The 26,956-nt window shown below is 43.7% G+C and overlaps 1 protein-coding gene across 5 annotated transcripts in view; it reads left to right on the forward strand.

The window, feature by feature from the left end:
- B4GALNT1 (beta-1,4-N-acetyl-galactosaminyltransferase 1) overlaps window positions 1-26,956 on the forward strand; it is a 284,601-nt gene that overhangs the window by 177,058 nt on the left and 80,587 nt on the right. For all 5 annotated transcript variants that reach the window (XM_033935405.1, XM_033935407.1, XM_033935408.1 and 2 more), the window contains 2 exons: window positions 17,378-17,415; window positions 19,902-20,082. In XM_033935405.1, coding sequence (XP_033791296.1) covers window positions 17,378-17,415; window positions 19,902-20,082 — 219 coding nt within the window. The remainder of the gene's footprint in view (window positions 1-17,377; window positions 17,416-19,901; window positions 20,083-26,956) is intronic.

Raw genomic sequence — 26,956 nt, forward strand, 5'->3', positions numbered from 1 at the left:
AATAGACCATCTGACATTGTGCATTTTTCATAGTGAAAGTGTTTTCTTAGTACTATGTAGAAGGAAGAACATAGATTGAAGTACACCAGCTGAGTGAGATGATCTGAACACATTAATCCAAACATCCCGCCAAGCCACATCTTCTAACAAAAGACCCAAATCTTCATGCCAAGTGTTCATCATGCTGGTTAATGAGGGAGTGAAAGACTTTCGCATAGCATGATACTACCGAGAGACGATCCCTTTTTTGTTATTATTAATTAGAGATATCTGCGAAAGCAGGTCTGGAATATTTTTTAACTGCTGTACATCTTGAAAGATAGCAGTCAAGCGGTGTCTCAATTGTAACCAGCAATAATGTTGATGGTGTGGCAGTTTATAGCATGCTTTTAAGTCAGCAAAGGACATCCATTGAGAGTTCTTAATTAAGTGCTGAAGAGTCCAGATACCACAATTTTGCCACAATTTCCAGTTAAGAGTTCCATTCTATATCTTGATGCGGTCATTATGCTACAACAATATCCGACGAGACTCGTGCCATTTGATTTCCATCAGGTTATCATAAGCCTTCAGCACAACAAGTGTAGAATAGTAGATTGATTGTTTTTTTATCATTTAATTGTAGAGGGGTGGATAGCACAAAAGCAAGGTGAGTGCTTCCGTGTAAACTCTTTTCCAATTGCAGCCAAATAGGACGGTTAGGTGTGGGACGAACATCTAACCACAGTGAACCGTGCCTCATGATGAAAGCCTGGTGGTAATGTAAAAAATCAGAGAAGTATACCCCTCCCATAGATTTATCAAGTTTCAGTTTGTGCAATGCGATTCGAGGCTGTTTATTCTGCCACAAGAATGTAGTAAGGCAATGTTCAATGTCATGGTACGTGCACCGTTTGAGCAAGAATGACTCAGTATATAGTTTATTTTAGGTAATAACATCATCTTGATGATATCTAAGCAACCCCACCATGTCAATTTAAGAGGGAACCATTTTTGAGTGAATTATTTGATAATACTTAGAATGCAATCGGTGTTATACTGCTCCATATCTTCCAGCGTGGGTCCCACGTAGATGCCCAGGTATTTTCGGATTCAAGATAAAGCCATGAGATACCATTTCATGTCTGTCTTCAATACAATTCAATGGCATTAACTCCGATATTGTCATATTTAATTTGTAGCCAGAAACCAATGCATAACTGTCTATCACATTCAAGACAGACGGAATGGAGTCTGGGGTCACATAAAGTATAATGTCATCAGCATATGCAGATAGTTTCATCTCCAGTGCTGCATGGACAAATCCCTTAATGGAGTCATTTGCGCGGATAGTAACCAACAATGGTTCCAATGCCAAGTCAAACAGTACAGGAGATAGTGGGCATCCCTGTCGAGTTCCTCTTGTAGGGCAGAAAGAGTCAGAGAGATGTCCATTAATGCATAATCTAGTAGTAGGGGCATAGTATAACACCTTAATCATTTGAATGAATCACTTGGGGAAGCCAAATTTTGAGAGAGTTGTGAATAGAAAGGGCCATTCCACTCTGTCAAAAGCCTTTTCAGCATCCAGTGCTAAAAAGGCAAGTTTTTTAGACTGTGATTGACATACAGAGATAATGTTTGTTAAAATACGCGAGTTATTGGAAGATTGTCGCCCACACATGAATCCAGTTTTGTCCTCAGATCAATGAAGGTAGGACTTCCTGCAATCTGGTGGCCAAAAATTTAGCATAGATCTTAGTATCCACGTTAATCAAGGAGAGCGGTCTATAGTTACCGATCTTTGCCCTGTTTAGGTATAACAATTATTGTCGCTTCCGTAAAAGACCCAGTCACCTTCCCTTGTGTTGTCATGTGGATGAAGAACTGTTGTAAATATGGGGCTAGTGTTGACTTGAAGGCTTGATAAAATTCAACTGTAATACCATCTAGCTTTGTTTGTTGCCATGCTGTTGATCGTGTTGATTATTTCTATTTTCAATATGGGAGACATCAATCCATCATGGTCTGGTTCAGGCAGTAGGGGCAAAGTGACCTCATTAAGAATGTGTAGGGATCATGAGTATCACAGGATTCTGTCATGTACAGGTTGTAGCGGAGCCGGCACTTGTGGCTTCACTAGGCCAGTCCTCCGCTCACGATAGCGCTTCCCGGTCGTGCTTCCCGTAAAGTAGGGAAGTCCTGCTGGATTACAGTCACGCTCAATATATGAAACAAAATGAAAAAAGGTCAGTTCTCAGTTCATAACATAATCGGTTTATTGTGGGTTGAAGTTGGGAGACTACTTGCATTCAGTCCTGACTCCCAAAACTTACAAAATGAATCCACAAACAAAAAAAATAGAGCTGATCAAAACTGTGAAGCTTCAGCTCTCACCTTCATACAGGTAAGTGAGATAAACCACTTGAATATACAATTGCCTTCAAAGGCTGGGAACTCAATCCCCAAACTGCTGCTGTCCTAACCTCAGACAGTTCTGCAGCACTGCTGCTTGCACTTCTTACAGTGCTGTTTTCAAGCCTTAAAGTGGAGCAGGCTTGGCCCCAATCAGTTCAAACTGCTGATGGGGGGAGGGGAGTAAGTGAATCCACTGATTAAACTTTCTGTAATACTGAATGCCACAAATGGCCCCACAAACCCAACCAGTATGGACAGTGGATTATCCCCAAACATTACTTCCCTCACTCACAACATAACAGCACAAAATAAAGTTAACTTCATGGTTTCAACACCCTTTAAGGTTAGAAAAAAAAACGTGTTTTTTTTCTTTCCTGCTTCAACTCAGCAGGCCAGCACAAGTCCCATGCCACTTACAATAACCCCAGTCTCTGAGTAATATAGAAACATAGTTAATACTCCACACATCTACCTGGCACTGCCACTTAATTCTCCTCCATTAGAATGTCTTCAGGCAGTCCATCCGTTGTTGAGCAGTCCATGGGCTCTTGTAGTGTTTGCTGACTGGCAAAAGGGTCAGTATCCATCTCCTGCATCTCCACGTCCTGATACTCAGGAGAGCAGCCAGGAGAGACCTCTCCCTGGGCTGTCCCAGGGTGAACTGCCTTTCTCTTTCCCAAAGCAGCTTCTAAAGAGCTGAGGTGAGCACGCCCTGCTCTTCGCGGGGGAGGAGCAGCCTGCACTATTTGCATAGCTTTCCTGGGCTTTCTAATTATCTCCTTCAGCTGGAGGTGCACAGGGGGAGGTGAATTCCTAGCAGGCTGTTCTAAGCTGTTTCTCTGATCATCCTCTTCTCCCTGGGGAACCTTCAGCTCAGATTTAAAGGGGAATGTAGGAATTTCTCTTCTCCTGCCTACAACCCTATCTCCCTGGTTAGCCTTTTGTACCATCGGGCTAGTTTTACTAGTAACAAAACCTGGCACAAGCTGAGCTTCAGGGCCAGGATTGTGACAAGGTCTTCATAAAACTTTTTAAATTCCCCTAGGATTTCGGGCGTGGTGGATATAACAGTATTATCTGGTCTGGTCAGGGTGGAGATAGATTTACGTTTGCTTTATTGTTTTAAGTATGAAGCCAGTAAGTGTCCTGATTTGTTGTTGTCGGCATAATAATGAGCTGATTGGACGAACATAGTATGTGCAGCAGTCTTCCTCAGCAGCGAGTTATATTGAAATCTATATTTCTGCAACTCTCCCAAAAGAGAAAAGTTATTGATATCAGCTTGGTGTCCCAATTCTTTTGTTTTGATTAATTTCTCTAGGTTAAGAAGTTCTAAAGCGGTTTTTTGTTGTTGTTGTTGTTTTTTTTTTAAATCAGTGTGCTAAGTGAAATGATTACACCCCGAATATAGGCTTTGAAGGAATCGCAAGTGACACTCCAACTAGTCTCTTCAGGAATATTAAAAAGAAAAAATTCAGTAATGGCTTTTTCAATATGCTCCTTAAAACCATCTTCAGTGAGTAGGTTAGAATTAAATCTCTAGGTCTTGGTTGGTGCAGATGAAACAATATTGTCTAACGTAAGCGTTATTGCAGTGTGGTCATACAGAGATTTCTTTAATCGTTGAGTCACAAAGGGAAGGCTGAAGAGAACTGCTGATGAGAAACATGTCAATCCTCGATTAGGAGCCATGCGGAGGAGAGTAGAATGTGTATTCTTTGTCGTTTAGATCAGTGTTTTTCAACCTTTTTTGGGCAAAGGCACACTTGTTTCATGAAAAAAATCACGAGGCACACCACCATTAGAAAAAGTTAAAAAATTGAACTGTGCCTATATTGACTATATATAAATATATAGGAATCAAATAAACATAAAGAAAGTATTTTATAATGCTGCCACCACCACTGGGGAATAGGCTGCCACTGCCGCCATCGGGAACAGGTCGGCACCGAGTTCTCCCTGCTTCTCTTCCCCGCAGGGCCGACCAACTCTCGCCACCCGTCGTCAATTCTAACGTCGGAGAGGACGTTCTAGGCCAGCCAGGCAGCGATTGGCTGGCCCAGAACGTCCTCTCCGACGTCAGAATTGACGCAAGTGGCGAGAGTTGGCCAGCCCCACAGGGAAAAGCAGGGAGAACTTGGCGCCGGCCTGTTCCCGATGGCGGCGGTGGCACTAAAGTGGCTAAAGAGCCGCAGTTTGCCGGCCTAGAGACAACACTGGAGGGTGGCCAGCTGTGCACCCCCTTGGGACGTAAACCCGGGGTGGGGCAGACCGCCCCCCCCACCCTGGTATGCCACTATCTGTACCTCACTCCCTCCCTATGACCAAAAATTCTTTCTTCTATTCCCCGTGTACACAACCATCTCTTTCCCTCCCTTCCTCTCTCCAAAGTCCATGCCTTCTGTGTCCAAACACTCATTCCCTCCCCCACCTCAGCATCTCTTTCCCTCCCTTCCTCTCTCCCAAGTCCATTTCTTCTGTGTCCAAAAACGCATTCCCTCCCCCACCTCAGCATCTCTTTCCCTCCCTTCCTCTCTCCCAAGTCCATGCCTTCTGTGTCCAAAAACCCATTCCCTCCCCCACCTCAGCATCTCTTTCCCTCCCTTCCTCTCTCCCAAATCCATTTCTTCTGTGTCCAAATACCCATTCCCTCCCCCACCTCAGCATCTCTTTCCCTCCCTTCCTCTCTCCCAAGTCCATTTCTTCTGTGTCCAAATACCCATTCCCTCCCCCACCTCAGCATCTCTTTCCCTCCCTTCCTCTCTCCCAAGTCCATTTCTTCTGTGTCCAAAAACGCATTCCCTCCCCCACCTCAGCATCTCTTTCCCTCCCTTCCTCTCTCCCAAGTTCATGCCTTGTGTCCAAAACGCACTCCCTCCCCCCCTTTTGTGTTCCGTGTTTGCCTCCCAGCCCATCTTTGCAACTTTCTCAGCAAAACGAAGCTCAAGCCGCGAGGCTTGTCTTCTGCTTCCTGCCTGCCCTGCCGCGCACAAATAGCCGAACGGAAGTATTCTCCGACGTCAGCGCTGACGTCGGAGGGCAGGCTTTGCTTAAGCCCTCCCTCCGACGTCAGCGCTGACATCGGGGAACGCTTGCGATCGGCTATATGTTAGCTGCAGGGCAGGCAGGAACAGAAGACGAGCCTCGCGGCTCGAGATGTATTGAACTCCGCGGGTCCCCCGTCCAGCTCTCTCCTGTCCACGTGGAGCGGACCGCCCCTCTCCCTAGACTGGTGGTACTGCCCTGATGGCGGCCCTGACCGTACGGCACACCAGGTAACATCTCGCGGCACACTAGTATGCCGCGGAACAGCGGTTGAAAAACACTGGTTTAGATGGACTAATCTCCAAGCATCGATTAGCCCAAGTTGTGTCATAATATCTAAAAGAGTAGCACCGACCTTCAAAGGCTTATATGTTGCTACAGAAAGTTTATCCAGATGTAAATTCAAGATTAAGTTAAAGTCTCCAGCAATTATATGGTGAGTAGTATTGGAATTCACAACCTGGTTTGCAATTTCTTTGAAGAACTCAGGGCAATCCAAAGTTGGGGCATATATGTTAGTAATAGAAATGGAGCAGTTGCCAACACTCAGGATGAGCTGAACCCATCTTCCTTTAAGGTCATGAGGCGATGAGAGAATTTTAATATCCAGTCTACTTCTAATTAAGATAAGGACACCATTTCTTATCCTAGTCACAGGAGAAAAGTAAGGATGGTGAGCCCAAGGCAGATGTATTTTGGTAGCCTCTGTAGCACTCAAATGGGTTTCCTGCAGTAGGATGACATCTGGTTGTCAGGAGCTTAAATAGGATAGAATTTTCTTCCTTTTTATGACATTATTAAGACCCTTGATATTCAGTGATATGACATTAAGTGGCATGGTGTTTTATGACAATGTTGACATGAGTTAACCATGTCGAGTATCTTGGCATGGCTCAAAAATATATTCATCCAGTGTCCACTCTGTACAAAATTCATCAGCTAGGGTTGCAATTATGTTGACATTCCTCAAGCAGGGAAAACTTCCCGCACTGAAACAAATTATGTCAACTCTTCCAAAAACATCTGAAAACTTGGCTCTTCTCCAAAATGCAATGACCTCTCCCTCATCGATTTACTAATTCCCTCTAAACCTCTCTTTCTAAGCCCTTCTACTTTTCATTGTAGTTTCTTTCTATACCAATTACTGTAAACCGTGCCGAGCTCTACTTCTGTGGAGATGATGCGGTATACAAACTTAAGGTTTAGTTTAGTTTAGTTTAGGAGACAGGAAAACCAGCCAACCCAAGCCAGTCCCCCCACAGCGTCAAGTAGTATTGAAGGAGACCATTACCCTATAAGGGGAAAGGGTCTATAGTAAGAACACCTTAAATAAATAAGGCACACTAATAATTGAACTAATATTGATTTGGAATTTTGTAACAATTGCAATCACCAATAATCACAAACAGTGTACCACTAGGCCCGAGTTGGATGATAAAACTGTTATACTTCAAGATGTCTGGACAGTAGTGAATAGAATTGAGAACTCATTAAAGGGCACAGTAGTAAAGCCAAAAATTCCAGAGCATATAAAAGGAAAACTTGAGGCGCCTATATCATTTACAGAACTCCAGTTAGCGTTGAAGTCTCTCAGAGCTGGATCCGCTCCAGGTAGTGATGGATTCACAGTGGAGTTTTTCAAATCTTTTCAAACTATACTGTTACCTCATCTTTTTAAATTATATCAATCACAACTGATGAAGGGTCAGATATCAGGTACTATGGCAGAAGTTTTAACAGTTGTTTTGCCATAGCCAAACAGAGTCCCGTGTTGGTTTCAAACTACAGACCTATTAATTAATGTGGATGGAAAAATTCTGGCTAAACTATTGGCTCTGAGGTTAGCTAAGGCTCCCCCTTATATGATTGGAATGCACCAAACAGGTTTTGTTGCTCAAAGACATTCTGCAAATAACACCAGATTGGCACTTCATATGCTTAATTTAGCAAAAACTATAGATATCCGGCTTTCTATGTTTCCTTAGATGGAGAGAAGGCCTTTGATCGTGTAGAATGGACTTTTGTGTACCAAGCAATGGATTGGTTTGGGATAGGTTCTGGATATATTCAAATGATTCAAACCTTGTATGGTTCCCCCTCAGCTAGATTATATATTAATAATACATTCTCGGAACATTTAATTTTAAAGAGGGGAGTTAGACAAGGATGTTCCTTATCTCCTTTGCTTTTTGATATTGTTTTGGAACCCTTATTGTTGGCCGTTCAGCAGGTCGAGATTATAAAGTTTCGGCATATGCAGATGATATTTTGCTTCATTTGAAAAATTCTGAATCAACCATCCCTCATTTACTGGAATTGATTGATCATTTTGGAAAATTTTCTGGATATAAGATAAATTGGAATACATTGTGTAAAAGATTTATTTGATCCATTCCCATTCCTTTAGAAGGATGAGGGAAAAAATATTTGGGTATAATGATACAAAAATCATTGTAAGACACAATGACAGTAAATCTAATCTAATCTAATCTAATCCTTAGGTTTGTATACCGCATCATCTCCACGTTCGTAGAGCTCGACGCGGTTTACAGTAGGAGTAAATATGAAAAAACCTTATTATTGAAAGTCAAAGAAATGTGTGAGCATTGGAATCCATTACATCTTTCTTGGTGGGGGAGAGTCCAAACCATCAAAATGATGATTTCGCCTGTAGTTTGTTACCAAATGAGTATGTTACCAGTTTATTTTCAGAGTTCTTTTTATAAAAAACTAAATGGGATTCTTACAAAATTCCTTTGGCATGGTAAAACTTCTAGAATAGCCTTAGTATCTCTGCAAAAATCTCAATCAACAGGAGGGGTAGATTGTCCAAATTTTTACAGGTATCATCAAGCCTTTAGTTTGCGTCAGGGTATGTATTGGATCCTTCCTGAACTCATGGAGAATCTGTCAGATTGGTTGATATTGGAAAGTCATCTTTTGGCTCCATTACATCTTAGGCATATTTTGAGTATCAAGCTTCCTAGAATATACAAGGACAATATTATTCTTTATGTGGACCACATTAAAATGTATAAATACCTTAACTCCTATTCCAATACAACAATCTACATGTCAATCCCTATGGTTAAACTCCAAGATACAAATCGGTGAGTCCAAAATCCTCTGGAAACATTGGTTGCAGGCAGGTATACGGACTCTAGATGATGTAATTTTAAATGGAAAAATTGTAAATTTATTACAATTACAACAATCATTTGGCATATCGAAGTTTCAAGGTTATAAATGGTTGCAGTTGAAACAGGCCATTCAGAAAGAGTTCCCTGACTGGTGCAACTTTAAAAATCAGAACAGCTTGCCGGGTCTATGTTTCCAGACAGATTTTCAAGAGCTTCAGGCCACTAAATGGTACAAATTAATATCTGATTATTTGGCAAAAAAACCTAAAACAAAGCAGCATATTTCTGCTATGCAATGGCCACGGATTTGGACTTGGAGAATGAGATGTACAGCATCAGCATCTATGAGACAAACATAGTTCTTTTTGTTATATATAATTTTTTGAACCCCAGTTCATTTGCAAAAGTTGGATAATTCCAAATCTAATAGATGCTGGCAATGTCATCTTGAAGTAGGGACACTGGATCATTTGTTATTCTATTGTCCATTGATACTTAATTTTTAGAAAGCAATTTTGGGGAAAAATAACATGGTTTTAGGTGTCTCTCTGCCACTGTCTTATGATGTGGTTTTATTTGGGACATTGTTGAGACCCAGGTGTCCAATTGACACACATAAAAGCAGACTTCTTCTGGTTATGACGGGGGTGGCCATGCAATTGATAACCAAGAACTGGAAAAATTAAGATAGGCTAAACTTTTATTTTTGGTGGGAATCACTTTGTTTGTGTTATAGGTATGAAAGAATGAGTGTGGAACAACTGGGAAACAATAAAAGGTTTAAAGAAATATGGGGTCCGTTGGAAATATATATTAAATAGCAGATTGATTAAATTGGTAAAATCCTTAATTCCTGGAATTTCTTAGTTTTCCACACATATCCAGATAGGGAGGAAGGGAAAGGGAAGGGGAAGGTGTAGGGTAATTTATTTTAATATTTGTCCCAATACAAGTGCTGTTAATTGTTGTATCTGTATGCATATTTGTATGCAATTTTTGTAAGTCTTGAAAATTAATAAAGATTTTTTTAAAAAAGAAGAAAGTATGAATGAATATGTGAACTTTTCCAATTTATAATTAAACTTTGATAAGTCAGAAGCCATGGCATGGATGAAGAAACAAAAACAGGATTGGGAGGCAGTACAGTATTCCCATTGAAATGGGATGGAAAATTGTTCTGTTACCTTGGGCTTCAGCTGGATATGGATATTTGCCATCTCTATCAGCTGAGTAGACCAGCTACTGTAAGAAACCAAACTTAACAAAATGGAGGCTTATGGGTAGAGGCCCTAAATTATTATAACTAATATATATATAATGGGGAAAAACTGGGGACACTCAATGAAATTACATGGGAATACTTTCAAAACAAATAAGAGGAAATGTTTTTTTACTCAATTAAGCTCTGGAATGCATTGCCAGAAGATGTGGTTACAGAGGTTAGAGTAGCCGGGTTTAAGAAAGATCTGGACAAGTTCCTGGAGGAAAAGTCCTTATTCTGCTATTGTGACAGATGTGGGGGAGGGGATCAGTAGTACTGAATGTTGCTACTATTTGAGTTTCTGCTAGTTAATGTGACCTAGATTGGCCACTGTTGTAAACAGGAAACTGGGCTAGATGAACCATTGGTCTGACTCAGTATGACTGTTATGTTTTTTGACTGCTACTGCACACAGCAGATTTCAGTATATTTTCTATGATGACTCCTAGATTTTTTGCTTCAGTGGTGATTCCTAATGTGGAACCTAGAATCAAGTAGCCATGATTTGGATTATTCATTTCTTACCAATGTGCATCACTTTGCACTTGTCCACATTAAATTTCAACTGCCATTTGGATGCTCCGTCTTCCAGTTTCCTAAGGTCTTCCTGCAATTTTTCACAATCCGCGTGTAACTTATCAGCTCTGAATAGTTTTGTGTCATTGGCAAATGTAATTACCTCACTTATCGTTTCCACTTCCAGATCATTTATAAATGTAAAAAGAGGCAGTCTCAGCACAGATCCCTGGGACACTCCAAAGTTTACCCTCATGCAGCCTGCCTCTTAATGAATTTATTTGAAATAATTTATACAAGTACTGTACCTCTGAGCTGTGTGTTCAGATCCTATTACAGTTTGTGATACTTTTCTTGTTGAAACTGTCAGTGTTGTAAGAAAATAACTTTCTGCAGCCCTTAACCTTCCTCTTTGATACTTTCCTATTCTGGAATTCTCTATCTGATTAGTAGTCATGTACTTTATCAGGATCCTGCCAAATGTAATGAACTCATGACCCTCAGTTCTCTTGTCTGTCCATACATATTTTTCCTGCCACAGCCTGTCATCACACAAGAACAACCAGCTAGCTCTAACATTGCTGTGTTATATGTAGGGCAGGAAGTTGGTGTCAGCATCCTTGTGACATTCCGGGAGTTTGCTCATAAGGGGATGCCAGGACTATTGCATCTAAATCTTCTGTCCTGATTTGGAGGATTTTTCTCATGCAGCGTTAATGACGTGGAGGAATAACCTAATGTTTAAAGCTGAGCGCTATAGCAGAGACTTCTCTAGTGACCTAAAATGTCTCTTGTACATTGCAGGGTGAGAATGATTACTTCAAGGTCTAGAAAACTCATGAGCTTGCTGATATTATGTCACATTTCCTCATGTGTCTGAAGATTCTTCTTGCAGATTTAGGGTGGTAGCTATTAAGGTGTGTTATGGCCCTGATGTGTATTATTACCCTTTAATGTATGTTAATGTAATATACATCAATATGAGGTACCTGTATATTTTCTTCAAACCGCTTAGAACCTAACGGATGTAGCGGTATATAAGAAATAAATTACATTACATTACATTACATGGGTTACATAGTAATGAGATGCAAATGCTCGCAAGACAGTGCATAACGATATAAACAGAATAATATGGCTTGCAGCAAACACTGCATGCTGTTATTCGTGGAAAACTACTGTCGACAAAAAGGTGGTGGTTTGTTCCCATCTTAGGAGCATCAGGCTACAAAACAGTAGCCTAATGCTCTCAGGTGCTTCTTAAAGGAGCTGGTAATTGCAATCAAGAGATTTCTATGAAATCCTTCCTAGCCCAAAAGCCCCCCCCTTTCAATTACATCCCCTCCCTTCCTAAAGACCCTCCAAATGTCATTGCCTGTGTCTGGAAGCCCCCCCCCCCCCTCATAACAATCCCCTCATCCTGAATATACCCATAAGTACACCCAAAAGCATACCTCTCGCCCTCCTTTAAGGCTCCTGGGACTACCTTTCTTAATTCCTGGTGCCTAATGAGTTCAGGACAGAAATGATCCCCGTTCACTCCCGCCCCTTCCAGCACTGGATTCAAAATTGCCCTGGCGAGCCCCTCCAGCTAGTGGTTAAGCTGCTGAATAAGAGCTAAAGGCTTTGCTGCCCAGTAATGCTGGGATGGAAAAATAATGCTGCTTGTGAAGTTGATTGCAAGCAGGCCTTATTTTTGTACTGCAGCGTGACTACCTTGTGGTACTAAACCATCCCACTTTTACTGCACCAAAATAACTACCCCCTTAAAGCAAAGCTGGATTTTGTCATCACTGTCAATGTATGCTCTTCAAGGGCATGCTCAAGGTCAGACTCGGCACAAAGATGAGTGGCATTAACGTTTGTGGGATTACTGCCATCTGGACCAGTGGCTTAGCGAGGGTGAGAGGCGCCTGAGGTGGTGGCGCTCCGCCCTCGTCTCCACCCCTGCTCCTTCTTCAATCTCGCCTGTCGCTTGCGCACCCTCCTTCCCTCCCTTCCCTCATACCTCTAGTTGAAAGTGTTGCTTACAGCAGTCAACAACATGCTCCTCACAACCCCATCAGCTCTCCCTTTGACATCACTTCCTATGGCGCCTGGAAATGACATTAGCGGGAGGGCCGATGGGGTCGTGAAGAGCATGTCATGAACAACAACTTCAACGAAGAGATATGGGGGAAAGGAAGAGGGTGCGCGAGTGGCGGGGAAGAATGGGAAGAGGTGGGGAGGGGACAGAGAGGAGGAGGGGTGCCAGCACCAACACCAACATGACACCTAGGGCAGACCGCCCCCCTCCATCCCCCCTTACTACACCACTGATCTGGATCACTCTAAATGGAGGAAAAGTTTGCTACAAGGATTCCAGCTTTTTGAAAGCATTCAATGGCAACAGGAGATCGAAAAGCGTGAATAACAGAGGTTGTGGTGGACTGAATCCAGGGCTGCTGCTACCATTAGGTAGGGCGAGGTGACCATCTCAGGTGGCAAATTTTGGGAGGTGGCAATTTTGGGAGGTGGCAACAAGTGCTCACAAAACACCCCAGTGGGAATCACTTCACTTTGCCCAGTTTTTGTGAAGGGGCACCCATAGACATTGCAACAGCAGCATTAGACCCCCTTCTCTATCCTTTCCTTCTCCAACATTGCTATTTCTTCCTTTCCTTTTCACTCTACCCCTCCCTTCTGTGGCCTGGCATCTCTCACTCCTTCCCACCCTCAAATATATACTTGCTCAAGAATATGAGGCAGGCAAAGGAAGTATAAACAGGAAGAATAGACATGTAAACTTAAGAAGTAGAGGGAGACAGGGCTGGTTACAATGAAAGTGGTTTATATATTATATACAGCAGTGGCGTACCAAGGAGGGGGAGGTCCGTCCCGGGTGCATGCTCTAAGGGAGTGCACAGCCGGCCGAATCCGGAACCTCACTCGCTGCTCCAAACGGCACCTCAACGTAGCTGCCATTCTTAGAGCAGAGTCGTCAGCTGTGCTGAAGTGAATGAAGGTCCCGCAATGACTGCGCCGTCTACCGCCTCTGTTCCAGAAGAGGTAAGTGACGTTGGGGGGGGGAGGGGGAGTGGACTGGCAGCCGCAATCATCGTGGAATCTTGCCGCAACTAACTGCGTCTGCCAGCCCAGCCCCCTCCGACGTCACTTACCTCTTCCATCCGGAGCAGAAACAGTCATCGGGGGACCTTTGGGATGGAGAAAGAAAGGAGCATAGTAGAAGATGACGGCAGAAAAGGGCTACAGCCCATCAAGTCTGCCCACTCTGCTTACCCACCCCCTGTCTATGCCCTAATGACCCAATTTCCTTATCTTGACCCTCGTAGGGATCCCACATGGGTATCCCATTTATTCTTAAAGTCTGGCACGCTGTCTGCCTCGATCACCTGCACTGGAAGCTTGTTCCAATGATCAACCACTCTCTCTGTGAAGAAATACTTTCTGGTGTCGCCATGAAATTTTCCGCCCCTGAGTTTGAGCGGGTGCCCTCTTGTGGCCGAGGGTCCCTTGAGAAAGAAAATATCATCTTCCACTTCGACACGTCCCGTGAGGTACTTAAATGTTTCGATCATGTCTCCCCTCTTCCTACGTTCCTCAAGAGTGTAGAGCTGCAATTTGTTCAGTCTCTCTTCGTACGAGAGCCCCTTGAGCCCCGAGATCATCTTGGTGGCCGTCCGTTGAACCGATTCAATTCTGCGCACATCTTTACTGTAATGTGGCCTCCAGAATTGCACACAGTACTCCAGATGAGGTCTCACCATAGCCCTGTACAACGGCATTATGACTTCAGGCTTTCGGCTGACGAAACTTCTATTGATACAACCCAATATCTGCCTTGCCTTAGATGAAGCCTTCTCCACTTGATTGGCAGTTTTCATGTCTGCACTGATGATTACTCCTAAATCTCGTTCTGCTGAAGTCCTAGTTAAAGTTTCTCCGTTCAAGAAGTACGTCCTGCATGGATTTCCGCTTCCGAGGTGCATGACCTTACATTTCTTAGCATTGAAGCCTAGCTGCCAGGTTGAGGACCAACTTTCCAATGTAAGCAGGTCCTGCGCCATATAATTCTGTAAACTGCATTCACTTACTATATTACATAGTTTGGCGTCATCGGCGAATAGTGTTATTTTACCTTGAAGCCCTTGAGTCAGATCCCCTATGAATATGTTGAAAAGGAGTGGACCCAGGACTGAGCCCTGCGGCACTCCACTGGTCACCTCCGATGTTTTAGAGAGGGTACCATTAACCACCACCCTCTGAAGTCTGCCACTCAGCCAATCATTGACTCATGCAGTTAGTGTCTCTCCTAACCCCATCGATTCCATCTTGCTTAGCGCCTGCGGTGTGGGACACTGTCAAAAGCTTTCCTGAAGTCCAGGTACACGACGTCCAAAGACTCTCCCAAGTCCAATTTTCTTGTTACCCAGTCAAAGAAGCTGATGAGATTGGATTGGCAGGACCTACCCTTGGTGAATCCATGCTGACTGGGATCCCGAAGATTCCCTTCATTCAAGATCGTGTCCAATTTGCTTTTAATTAGTGTTTCCATGAGTAGGGTGGTGAAAGGAGGTCAGGGTGGCATGGAAGGGTGTGGAGGATGAGAAAGGGAGCCAGGGTGGTATGGAATCATGCTGAAGGGTGACAAAGGGGGTCAGGGTGGTATGGAAGGGTGTGGAGGGTGACAAAGAGGGGTCAGGGTGGTATGGAATCATGGTGAAGGGTGACAAAGGGGGTCAGGGTGGTATGGAAGGGTGTGGAGGGTGACAAAAGGGGTCAGGGTGGTATGGAAGGGTGTGGAGGGTGACAAAGGGGGTTAAGCGTAGTATGGGATCATAGTGAAGGGTGACAAAGAGGGGTCAGGGTGGTATGGAATCATGGTGAAGGGTGACAAAGGGGGTCAGGGTGGTATGGAAGGGTGTGGAGGGTGACAAAAGAGGGGTCTGGGTGGTATGGAATCATGGTGAAGGGTGACAAAGGGGGGTCAGGGTGGTATGGAATCATGGTGAAGAGTGAGAAAGGGAGTCAGGGTGGTATGGAATCATGGTGAAGGGTGAGAAAGGGGGTCAGGGTGGTATGGATGTGTGGTGGAGGGAGAGAAAGGGGCAGATGCTGATGGAATTGCAGGGAAAGAGACATAAGGGGGAAGGTTACTGTATGGAATTGGGTTGGAGGGAGAGAAAGGGGGCAGATGCTGATGGAAGTGGGGGGAAGGGAGAGGAGAGAGTGAAATGCCAGACCATGTGAGTGTGGGAGAGGGAAGGGAGGAAGAGGAGAGGAGAGATGCCAGACCATTGGAGGAGGGAAGGGAGGAAGATGGATGCCAGACTAATGGGGGTGAAGGGAGAAATGGAAGGGGGATGCATAAAGTTTCTAGAATGGGAATAGAAATAGAGAAGATGCCATATAGAAGGGGCAGAGAGAGGGTAGACAATGGATGAAAGGAAGAGAGTGACAAAAAGATGAGGAAAGCAGAATCCAGAGAAGACAAGGTAGAAAAAAAATTATATTTATTTATTTATTTTTTGCATTTTTGTCAATGCCCAACCACTTTTGGGTGGAAAAAAAGTGCATCTTATGGAGCAAAAAATACGGTAAATAATTCTAACAGGTACTTAGGTGCATGATCATATAAGGTTTTATAACAGAGTGTTCCCAGTTTGAACTTCACACGGGCCTCAAATGGGAGCCAATGAAGCTCCCTGTAATAAAACGTGATATAATCTGACTTTTTCAGGTCAAAAATCAAAGGCATTGCGGTTATTCTGCATTCTTCGTAATCTAAGTACATTTATACGGTGTCCGGCAATATGAACTGAATTGCAGTAATCCAAAGTACTGCGTATCAATGACTGAACATGTAATCTAAATGCCATAAGTTCAAAATATCAGAAAGAGGTGAAGAATAATGCTACAAGAAACTGCTGTTGCCTACTTTTGTAGGAGACCTGTCACTCTATGATCCAGACTAGTCCATCTGATCACTCCAACCTGCATTCCTCCCCTCAAGGGCCAACTTCAGGAGCCAGAACTCTAAGAAAGCTCAGAGAACAGTCTTAGATAACGGGACAAAAGCAGTCATAGGTCCTCGCTCTAGAGCCCTTTTCCCTCTCAGGGTGAGGGAATTTCTAGTAACTCAAAACTGGAGTCTCTTTATTTCCCTTCTCAGTTTTAATGGTTTGCTCTAACTTTCATCAATAAATTTCCCAGGTCCCTAAAAGCCCCTAAGACCTTTTAAACAACAGTTCTCTTCATTCAAAAGAATATACAAAACAGGTCCTCTTCATTCAGAAGTAGAAATCATTCAACCAACTCTAAGTCTTAGGGAATTAATTCAGGTCAATATTGCGGGACGGAATACTCCTGCAACTTCTCACGTAGCTTCCCTAACTTACTTCTACCATCTGCTGGCAAAGCGTTGAAACCCTCCACCCCGATACTAACAGGGATCTATCAAGACCTAGCCTTAGACCCAAGATGTCTACATGGGTGTTTTTCATAGGGGGGATCTCCCTGGGGATACATCTCTTCCAATGATGGGACATATACCGTGTCACCCCCTCCCCCCAAAAAAATAATTGTAATTCAGAATAGTTTGGTACCAGTGGCCAAAACTATGGCACGACTTTGCATAGAAAGAAAAATGCATATGTGTTAAGAGAAATGAGGCAAAAGTAAGAATCAATTCCTCAATTTGGATATGTGCCTATGGAAAAGTTAAGATTAAAAAAGGGCACTTTTGACTAATTCCTAAAGGACACACAAAGTACTTCTCCTAGCAGCAGATCCTCTGTATTGCACTGCAGCATAGGTCCCAGAGGGCCTTACTGTAATTGCTAGAGATGCATTTGACTTTCTCAGAAGTAATTGTACATTGCAGTTGAGCCTTTACAGTTTCAATTCACTACTGGGAGGGTGGCAATATCATTGATCGTGCTGATTGTAGACCAACAATATCCATTTCCATTTTCTAAATTTAAGTAACCTTTGAATATCCTTTTCTTCCATTTTGCAGGCTTAAGATTAGAAGATGTGGGGCAGAAAGTATACATGGTGAGTATGTGAATAATATATCCAACAACACAGAGGAAACACAACCCCACATACAAAAATGTAAACCAAAAAAAGGAGTGGGGAAGGGACATACGGTCAACCAACTTCATGGACAATCAATTTATTAAAATATATATAAAGAACTGATACATATACACAAAAATATGCAAGCCTAACACAAGAGTCTTTCAATCCTTTTTGTGATTTTAGAAATCACCTCATGTGGGTAATAAATAACTTCTCACCCTTTCATTCTTTCTCATATCCCAACCCTGCCCTGTCTTTGTTCTCTCAACCCACTTGGCAGTATGTTTGTTCAATGTATGTGTCCTTAGGCTAGTGCTTCTTAACCTAGCCACTCGGATTTTCAAGGTTACCACAATGAATATACATGAATTGATTTGCATTTGGATGAGACTCACTATAGTAATCTATCTCATGCATATTCATTATGGGACTCCTGAAAACCTAGCTGGTTAGGTGTGCCTCCTGGAAAGGGTTGAGAAGTGCTGCTCTACGAGGTCTGACAAATTAAGTTCACAAACTTGCTTCCATGTGCTTACGTTGGCAGGACTGTACAAACAACTCGGTAACATTTCATAACTTTGGTATATCAGTGTCTCACAGCTGTATTTGTATCGACGTGGGCGGTGTCTTGCTGAGTGGCGTTCATTGTTGTTGTTGCGTGTTTTTGTGTACTGTCACAAGAATGTCGGAGCTTGAATTAGAGCAACAAACATTAAATTTGGCAAGAGCGTAAGTGAAATCAGGGACATGTTAGTCCAAGTTTATGGGGATAATCCCATGAAAAAAATGGCAGTGTACAATTGGATTAAATATTTTTTTGAGGGGAGAGAAAGCATCACTGATGAAGAAAGGTCAGGGCAGCCAGTAATGAGCTGATGAAAACATTGTAAAAATTTGTCAAATTGTGCGTCATAATCATCGGCTGACTGCAGACCAAGTAAACATTGATAAAGAAACAGGAAAATCTTAACTGAAAATCTTGGCATGAGAAAGGTGTGTGCAAAAATGGTCCCAAGGAGCTCATCGATGAACAAAAGCAAAGGAGAGTCAAAGTTTGCCAAGACCTTTTGGAGAGGCAAGACAATGTTTTGGCCATGTTATCACTGGTGATGAACTATAAGCTCCTCTAAGTTTGCCAAAAGGTGCTTAAAAAGATACAAAAAGGAGGCAAAAAATGTCAATAAGGACTCTATGAGTGTGTCTATCAGCTAATCACTCCTAACAAACCAAACCACACAGGTACCAAATATCAATTGAAGGAATATCCAATCAATCCTTCAATTGATATTTGGTACCTGTGTGGTTTGGTTTGTTAGGAGTGATTAGCTGATAGACACACTCATAGAGTCCTTATTGACATTTTTTGCCTCCTTTTTGTATCTTTTTAATCACTGGTGATGAAACATGGGTGTACCAATAAGATCCTGAAACAAAGCATCAAAGGCCTAGATTCACTAAAACTCCAAACCATGCACAATCCATTTCCGTTTGCATGCCGGCCGACAAATTCAGTAAAGGCCTGCATGCAAATGGGGACGATCGTTAACACGCCCCCTACCCACGGTCAGAGCGATCCCCTCTCATGTGCACACTTGACAGTAGTGACAAGAGAAGCAGCATCCTGTCACTGCTTTCAGGGCTCAGCCCAGATCTCTCTTGCCTGCTCTCGGACTCTCAAGCTCTCTGCCGCCGTGCCCTGCCTGACAACCCCCCAGGCCCCGATCTCTCCTGCCTGCCCTGCTCTGCATAGATATCTCTTGCCTGCTTTCAGACTCTCCTGCTCTCTGCCGCTGTTCCCTGTAGTGCAAGCCCATGGTTTTAAAGTGGGCCTGCACTGCAAGGAATGGCAGCAGAGAGTAGGAGAGTCCGGCGAGCAGGGAAGAGAGATTGGGCACCGGCCCGACACACCAGCCCTGCTCGACACCGGCCCTCATCCCCCTCCCGGCACGGCCCTCCCTGCCCTCCCGGCAAAGCCCACCCACCCCCGGCACCAAAATGTTGGGAGCAGGAGGGGTGCTCAGTCCCTGCTGCTCCTAGTCCTCCGAAAGTGACTGTAGTGATATTCAGTAATGAGGTGTAGCACTTTTTCTAGGATGACTTCATGAACTTAATTGTCACACCTTGTACAGAGTCTCTTGTATAATATTTGACATTTTATATTGTTGAGCATCATGTTCCTTGCTATATGGAGCAGCAATTGCAAATAACTATAACAGGTCACAAGGAAGGCCACCACCTTTATTGGAAGTTATTCTTTATCCACATATTTTTCCATTATGAGTAAATGTATAAATTAGCAGAGATCTACGAGCACTGGAGGATTAAGATATACTATTCTAATTATTGAATATACAGCTAACACAATAAGTTTCTAATTATTGAATATACAACTAAAACAATTATTGAATATACAACTAACACAATAACCCTCTATCCCTTCCCCCTCCTGCTTGGCTTAGGTTAACTTGATAGCCACTATGGGGATATTTAACTTGGCAGCTGTGGTTGAAAACGTGAAGGTGAAGGGTGCAGCAGAGATGAACCTTTTCTTGTCCAGCTCCCACTTAGACAATCTGAATCAGCAGCTGGAATTCGTCACCTACACCAGCGTGGTTTTCCACCCCAACACCGCTGATATAGGTGAGTCATATGGCACTGGTAGGCAGTGAGCCATGCTGTCTCTATCAAGTCTTCCAGTTTTCTTATTATCAAGTTTCAGGGAATTTTAGAAGCTGCTGTGTAGCTTCTCAACAGTAGTTTCCCAAAAAGGGGCATATCAACAAAAACTCCCATTTAATTTATAGGGTGCCTAGTGTGCATAAACTAGAACTATCTGATTCAGGAAAAAATTTTCGATTTGATTTTTGCCAGTTGAATTGATATTTGATTTGAAACAATTCAACTTGCTTTCTATGCTATAGTTTTAAAATTAGCTGGTGGGTTTATTTTGCAGCCTCTTCATCCACCTCACTCCTCCCCCCCCCCTTTGCCCTTTCCAAAACCATTTCAGTGCTGTCAGGTGTAAACAAAATGAACATTGTTAGGTCTAGCTCGCACTTGCTGTCTAACACCAGCTCTGGCAAGATATAGATTTCAAATCTGACATACTGAAATCACAAAATAGGAAAATAAAATTATTTTTCTACCTTTTTGTTGTCTGGTCATTTTATTATTCAAATCATATTGGTCCTAGGCTCAGGTTTCTCTTTGTCTTCTGTTAACTTGCATGCCAGGGTTTCCTGCCTATTTGACATTTTCTTCTTTCTCCATGCTCAACATCCATCTTCTATCTCTGAACCTTTCCTTCTCCCTGCAGGTCCAGCACACACACAGGGATCTAGCACCCTCTATCCCTTCCCCTCCAACTCCAGCCCCCATTCCAGTGTCTCCCTCCCTTCCCTCCAGCACCCTCTCCAACCCATATGACCAGCATCCTCTCTCTCTTCCCTTCACTCCAGCCCCCCAACACATGTGACCAGTGCCCTCTCTCTCATCCCTTCCCTCAGGCCCATCCATCCCATGTGGCTTCCCTTTCCTCCAGCCTCAGTCAGTCAAATCACTCCCTCCCCCCACATTCTCTATCCCTTCCTTCCAACTCCCCCCCTCCACCCTACGGTCCATCAGCAGCTGCAGAAGTGGAAAGCAGTACCTTCCTATGTGGGTCCAATAGCAGCAGCGGCATTGCCTTCTCCACAGGTCCAACGACAGCATCAGAGGAAGCAGCGCAGAACACACCCTGCCCTACTACCTTCTCAGCCTTCGCTGCTGATCCTCACAGGCCTGCTCTTGGGCTTTCCCTCTGCCGGAGTTCTTACTTCTGAAGTAACTTCCTGTATCATGAAACAGGAAGTTACATCAGAAGGAAGGACTCTGCAAAAGGGAAAGCCCAGGAGCAGGCCTAAATCAGTGAATCTGTTTTATTTTTCAAAACAAATTGATTCAGCCAAACTGAATCGGTGAATCGATTTGAATCATGAATTGGGCAGCGCTAGTAGAAACACATTAGTCTGCTTGCTAATTGGCCTGGCCACCTACAGGTCAGGGTTCATGCCTAGTGTCCAAAGTTGAGGAAGGCCTGCAAATCTGCCATATCTGCAACATGAGAATGGTAAACTCATAAACTGACTCGTGTAGTAAACTTGGGGTCAAAATATGAGTGTATGCCACTTTACCAACCAATGGGAAGCCAATGACTGACAGAACCTTTAATTGGGCAATATTTTGCCGATAATGTGCTGACTTTATTTCCCCTTACTTATATTCCACAATACCTTGCAGTTTTATGCAGATTACAACGTATAAGATAATCAGCAAACTCTTGTTAATTACAGTCAAATGCTAGAACCAAAAATAACAAGAGCTGGGTTGAAAGGCCTGAATGGAGGTTCCTGGGAAAGGGGCAGGTAAGGAGTGAATATGGCTTTGTAGAGCCACAGAAAAGGAGTGACTGAGGGTCCATAAATGTATCTTATCCTAAGGCCAAATATAATATAAATCTAGGGTTACCATATTTTGTGTTGAAAAATCCCGGCCGGATGGCCATGCCCCATTCCATCCCGAGCCCCACTCCCAGAAAGCTGCTTCTTTTCATTCCTGACCTCCAGGCCACGTCTGAAGGCCTCTGAGCATGCGCGGACGCATGTGATGTCATTTGTGTATGCTCAGAAGCCCTCCAGATTTGGCCAGAGCTTTCCAAAACCCGAATAAACTGCTGGGTTTTTGAAAGTCCATCCGGGAACCTGGGAAGTCCTCTAAAAAGAGGACATGTCCGGATTTTCATGGACTTCTGGTAGCCCTATATAAATATGATCCTGGCCCCCTCTCCCCCCTTCTTGTGTGGTATTGGTCTTCCTTATATCTTGTGCTAGGCGAAGCCCCTATATTTATCGAGATGGTCGCATAACCTTTGTCATGATCCAGAAAATGAGTGATGATTGTAAGGTTTGGATGGGGTGATGTTGCAGCAGACAAGCCTCCAATGATGTAAGGTGGCGGCATTACATAGTAACATAGTAACATAGTAGATGACGGCAGATAAATACCCGAATGGTCCATCCAGTCTGCCCAACCTGATTCAATATAAATTTTTTTTTTTTTCTTCTTAGCTATTTCTGGGCGAGAATCCAAAGCTTTACCCGGTACTGTGCTTGGGTTCCAACTGCCGAAATCTCTGTTAAGACTTACTCCAGCCCATCTACACCCTCCCAGCCATTGAAGCCCTCCCCTGCCCATCCTCCTCCAAATGGCCATATACAGACACAGACCGTACAAGTCTGCCCAGTAACTGGCCTAGTTCAATCTTTAATATTATTTTCTGATTCTAAATCTTCTGTGTTCATCCCACGCTTCTTTGAACTCAGTCACAGTTTTACTCTCCACCTCCACTCTCCTCTCTCGGGAGCGCATGCCAGGCATCCACCACCCTCTCCGTAAAGTAGAATTTCCTAACATTGCCCCTGAATCTACCACCCCTCAACCTCAAATTATGTCCTCTGGTTTTACCATTTTCCTTTCTCTGGAAAATATTTTGTTCTACGTTAATACCCTTTAAGTATTTGAATGTCTGAATCATATCTCCCCTGTCTCTCCTTTCCTCTAGGGTATACATATTCAGGGCTTCCAGTCTCTCCTCATACGTCTTCTGGCGCAAGCCTCCTATCATTTTCGTCGCCCTCCTCTGGACCGCCTCAAGTCTTCTTACGTCTTTCGCCAGATACGGTCTCCAAAATTGAACACAATACTCCAAGTGGGGCCTCACCAATGACCTGTACAGGGGCATCAACACCTTCTTCCTTCTACTGACTACGCCTCTCTTTATACAGCCCAGAATCCTTCTGGCAGCAGCCACTTCCTTGTCACACTGTTTTTTCGCCTTTAGATCTTCGGACACTATAACCCCAAGGTCCCTCTCCCCGTCCGTGCATATCAGCTTCTCTCCTCCCAGCATATACGGTTCCTTCCTATTATTAATCCCCAAATGCATTACTCTGCATTTCTTTGCATTGAATTTTAGTTGCCAGGCATTAGACCATTCCTCTAACTTTTGCAGATCCTTTTTCATATTTTTCACTCCCTCTTCGGTGTCTACTCTGTTACAAATCTTTGTATCATCTGCAAAAAGGCACAATCCGCCAGGTCCAGGGTTCAATGCCCTCATAGAAGGTTCAGTAGGAAGTGAAATTAATGACAATGACAGCCACAATGACAATGACATAAATCTACACCAAAATCAAAGATTACAAATCCTCAAATTATTACCCAATATCCAATCTCCCATTTTTGACAAAATTCAGTGAGAAAATAATATTTCAACAGTTATATGACTTTACTGAAAAAACAAACACTCCTCATCCAAATCAAACAGGATTCAGGAAAAATCACTCTATAATAGGTCTCACTACTTCCATTCTGAATTACCTAGATCAAAGAAAAACTGTACTTCTCATATCTCTTGGTCTCTCAGCCGCCTTCGACATGGTTGACCATACTCTTCTCTTTATTAGACTTTCTTCCATAGATCTTAACGACACATCTTACAACTGGTTTGCCTCCTTCTTCGCATATAGAACCTCTAAAGTTAGGGTAGGACAATCCACATCAGATAATCTCAAACAAAAGTTCAGCATACCACAAGGTTCTATACTTTCCCCTCTTCTTTTCAACATCTTTACCTTTCCTCTCCTTACTATCGCACAATTACTTGGATTCACTGTATACTCTTATTAGAGAATGACACGGGGAGCGATCCCCGCAGCGAACCGCTGCGTGGCTGCGGTTTGGCTGCGGGTTATGGTGACCTCATTAGCAAATCGCCGCAGACGCGGGGACAAATCCTTTCACCGACCGCAAAAACGGTGAATAGATTTGTCCCCGCAGGCCAATGTCCCCCCTTCTAGGAACCGCTATTTACCTGTGTTTTCACCGTGCTCCTCATTTGTCAGATCAACCCTTCCTGCCAATAGAACCCGCCCCCCCCCCCCCGACGATCGCCCTCACTGGTAGGAGGGTGCCCAACCCCTCCTGCCGGCACCCCCAACGGCCCCCTATATCGCCAATAGGAGGGTGCCCAACCCCTCCTGCCGGTCCCTCCCCCAACAAACCCCGCCATCCCGAAACACCACCCTTAGTCTTACTTTCCAAGTTGGACCGGACAGCTCCTCGCTCGTCTGGCCAGCAGGCCTGCCTCCGTCCAAATGAGGCGGGCCCGCCCCTCCCCTCCCCTGCCTAACCCACAGGATCCTAGGGCCTGATTGGCCCAAGCACCTAAGGCCCCTCCTATAGCGGGAGTGGCTTTAGGTGCCTAGACCAATCAGGCCCTAGGATCCTGTGGGTTGGGCAGGGTAGGGGCGGGCCCGCCTCATTTGGACGGAGGCAAGCCTGCTGGCCATACGTGTGAGGAGCCGTCCGGTCCAACTTGGAAAGTAAGACTAAGGGGGTTCCGGGGTGGGAGGGTTCGTTGGGGGGGGGGGGTCCAGCAGGAGGGGTTGGGTACCCTCCTGCCGGCGATCTTAGGGGAGGCCATTGGGAGGACCGGCAGGAGGGGTTGGGTACCCTTCTGCTGCGATTGTCGGGAGGGCCGTTGGGGGGGTCTACAGGAGGGGTTGGGTGCCCTCCTGCCGTGATCGCTGGGGGGAGGGGAGACTTGCAGCCGTAGCCGCGGTCACTATGCTAATCACGGCAGGGAGATCTTTGCCGCGATTAGGTACAGCGGCCGCGTCTACTTACCATATAGGCTAACATTGTAAGCATTTAAAGTACATGTCGTGTTTGTTTTTGCATTGCTAACCCCAGGGGTGGTGGAAGATTAGTGATTGAAAAACTGTATGAAAAATAACTATTTTAAATTTAGTGATCAAAATGTGTCAGTTTTGAGAATTTATATTAATTAATTTTTTCTCTGCGTGTTTTGTTTTTGTATAGTTATTAACTAATATTTAACTAAGTTTTAAAGTTTTAAAGTTTTAAAGAATGTTTCCTTTATACGTAAATAAAGAAAAGTGAATGGGATTGCAGTGGCGGTGACGGGGCGGTGAAGAGGATGGTGAGACGGGGACGGGGCGGTGACGGGGATGGTGAGACTGGGACGGGGCGGTGACGGGGATGGTGAGACGGGGACGGGGCGGTGACGGGGACCAATTTTTTCACCGTGTCATTCTCTAACTCTTATGCTGATAACTTATTTACCCAATCAATTTAACCAATCATCAAGAAATCTATGACATCAATCTCAAACTAGAAATAATCAACCAATGGTTACTTAACAACATGCTATTCCTAAATCCATTAAAATCAATGGGGTGATCTTCTCCTCAAATAATAACACTGACAATTTGCCTGTTTCTCCTATCCTTCTTAAATCTACTCCTCTAAAATTCACAAACTTTGTAAAAATTCTAGGGGTTATACTCGATAACAAACTGACTTTTCACTCACAAATTGGTTCCGTCGTTAAAAAATGCTTCTATAAATTAAGGATGATTAGATCTATTTCAAATCTATTAGAGCCATCATATCTTAATATCCTCCTGCACTCATTAGTCATTTCACAACTGGATTATTGTAACTCCTTATACAATGGACTCCCTCAGGGAGAACACCACAGACTACAAATTATCTAAAACACAGCCATTAAATTAATACACAAAGGGAAAAAATGTGATCATGTAACACCATTCCTAATAAAATCACATTGGCTCCCAATAACACACCGAATTTCATATAAAATCTTACTGTTAACATTTAAAACAAAATCTCCGGTTGTACCCTTTCTAATAAAAATGATTACAAAAAATCAAAATCTCTCCATACACCTAACTTCATGGATAGATTACTTGTCCCCTATTGCTCACCAAGAACTTTAAGATCCAATAATCAACATCTTCTACATATCCCCTCTCTAAGACATCTTTTTAATGATAGAACACGCAAACGTATTTTTTCTGTAAGTGCACCCGAGCACTGGAATGCATTACCGGTCTATTTAAGAGATGAAGAAAATATCGACAAATTTAAAACGTATTTTAAAACCTTTGGGGCTCATAATCGAAAGAGAAAAACGTCCAAAAATCAGCCTAAGTCGGCACTTGGATGAACATTTCTCAAAAACGTCCAAGTGCCCATACTAAAAACGACCTAGGCCTTCATAGTGCCGCTGAACGACCAAAGATAAATGGGGCGTTTCGGGAGGAGTATCGAGGGCGGGAGTTGGGCAGGATGTGGGCCGGCTTAGACTTAGTCATACAGTATGTATAACCAAAAGTTATACAGCCCATGATCGACGGAACTTGGACGTTGTGACTTAGACCATGTAAAACATAGTCTAAGTCACAAAAACTCACCTAAACTCACCAGATAAGCACTGCAAACACATAAAACAGATCCCCCTCACACTACCCCAGTGATCACCGACCCCCCCCACCCCATAGAAATATTAATCACACCTTTAAAATTCAGCCTCCAGATCATCATCACCTAGCCGCCTGGCATAGGAAAGCCTAGTCGTCCAGCACAGAGG

Source organism: Geotrypetes seraphini, chromosome 3, assembly GCF_902459505.1.
Source record: "Geotrypetes seraphini chromosome 3, aGeoSer1.1, whole genome shotgun sequence".
NCBI classification, from domain to species: Eukaryota; Metazoa; Chordata; class Amphibia; order Gymnophiona; family Dermophiidae; genus Geotrypetes; species Geotrypetes seraphini.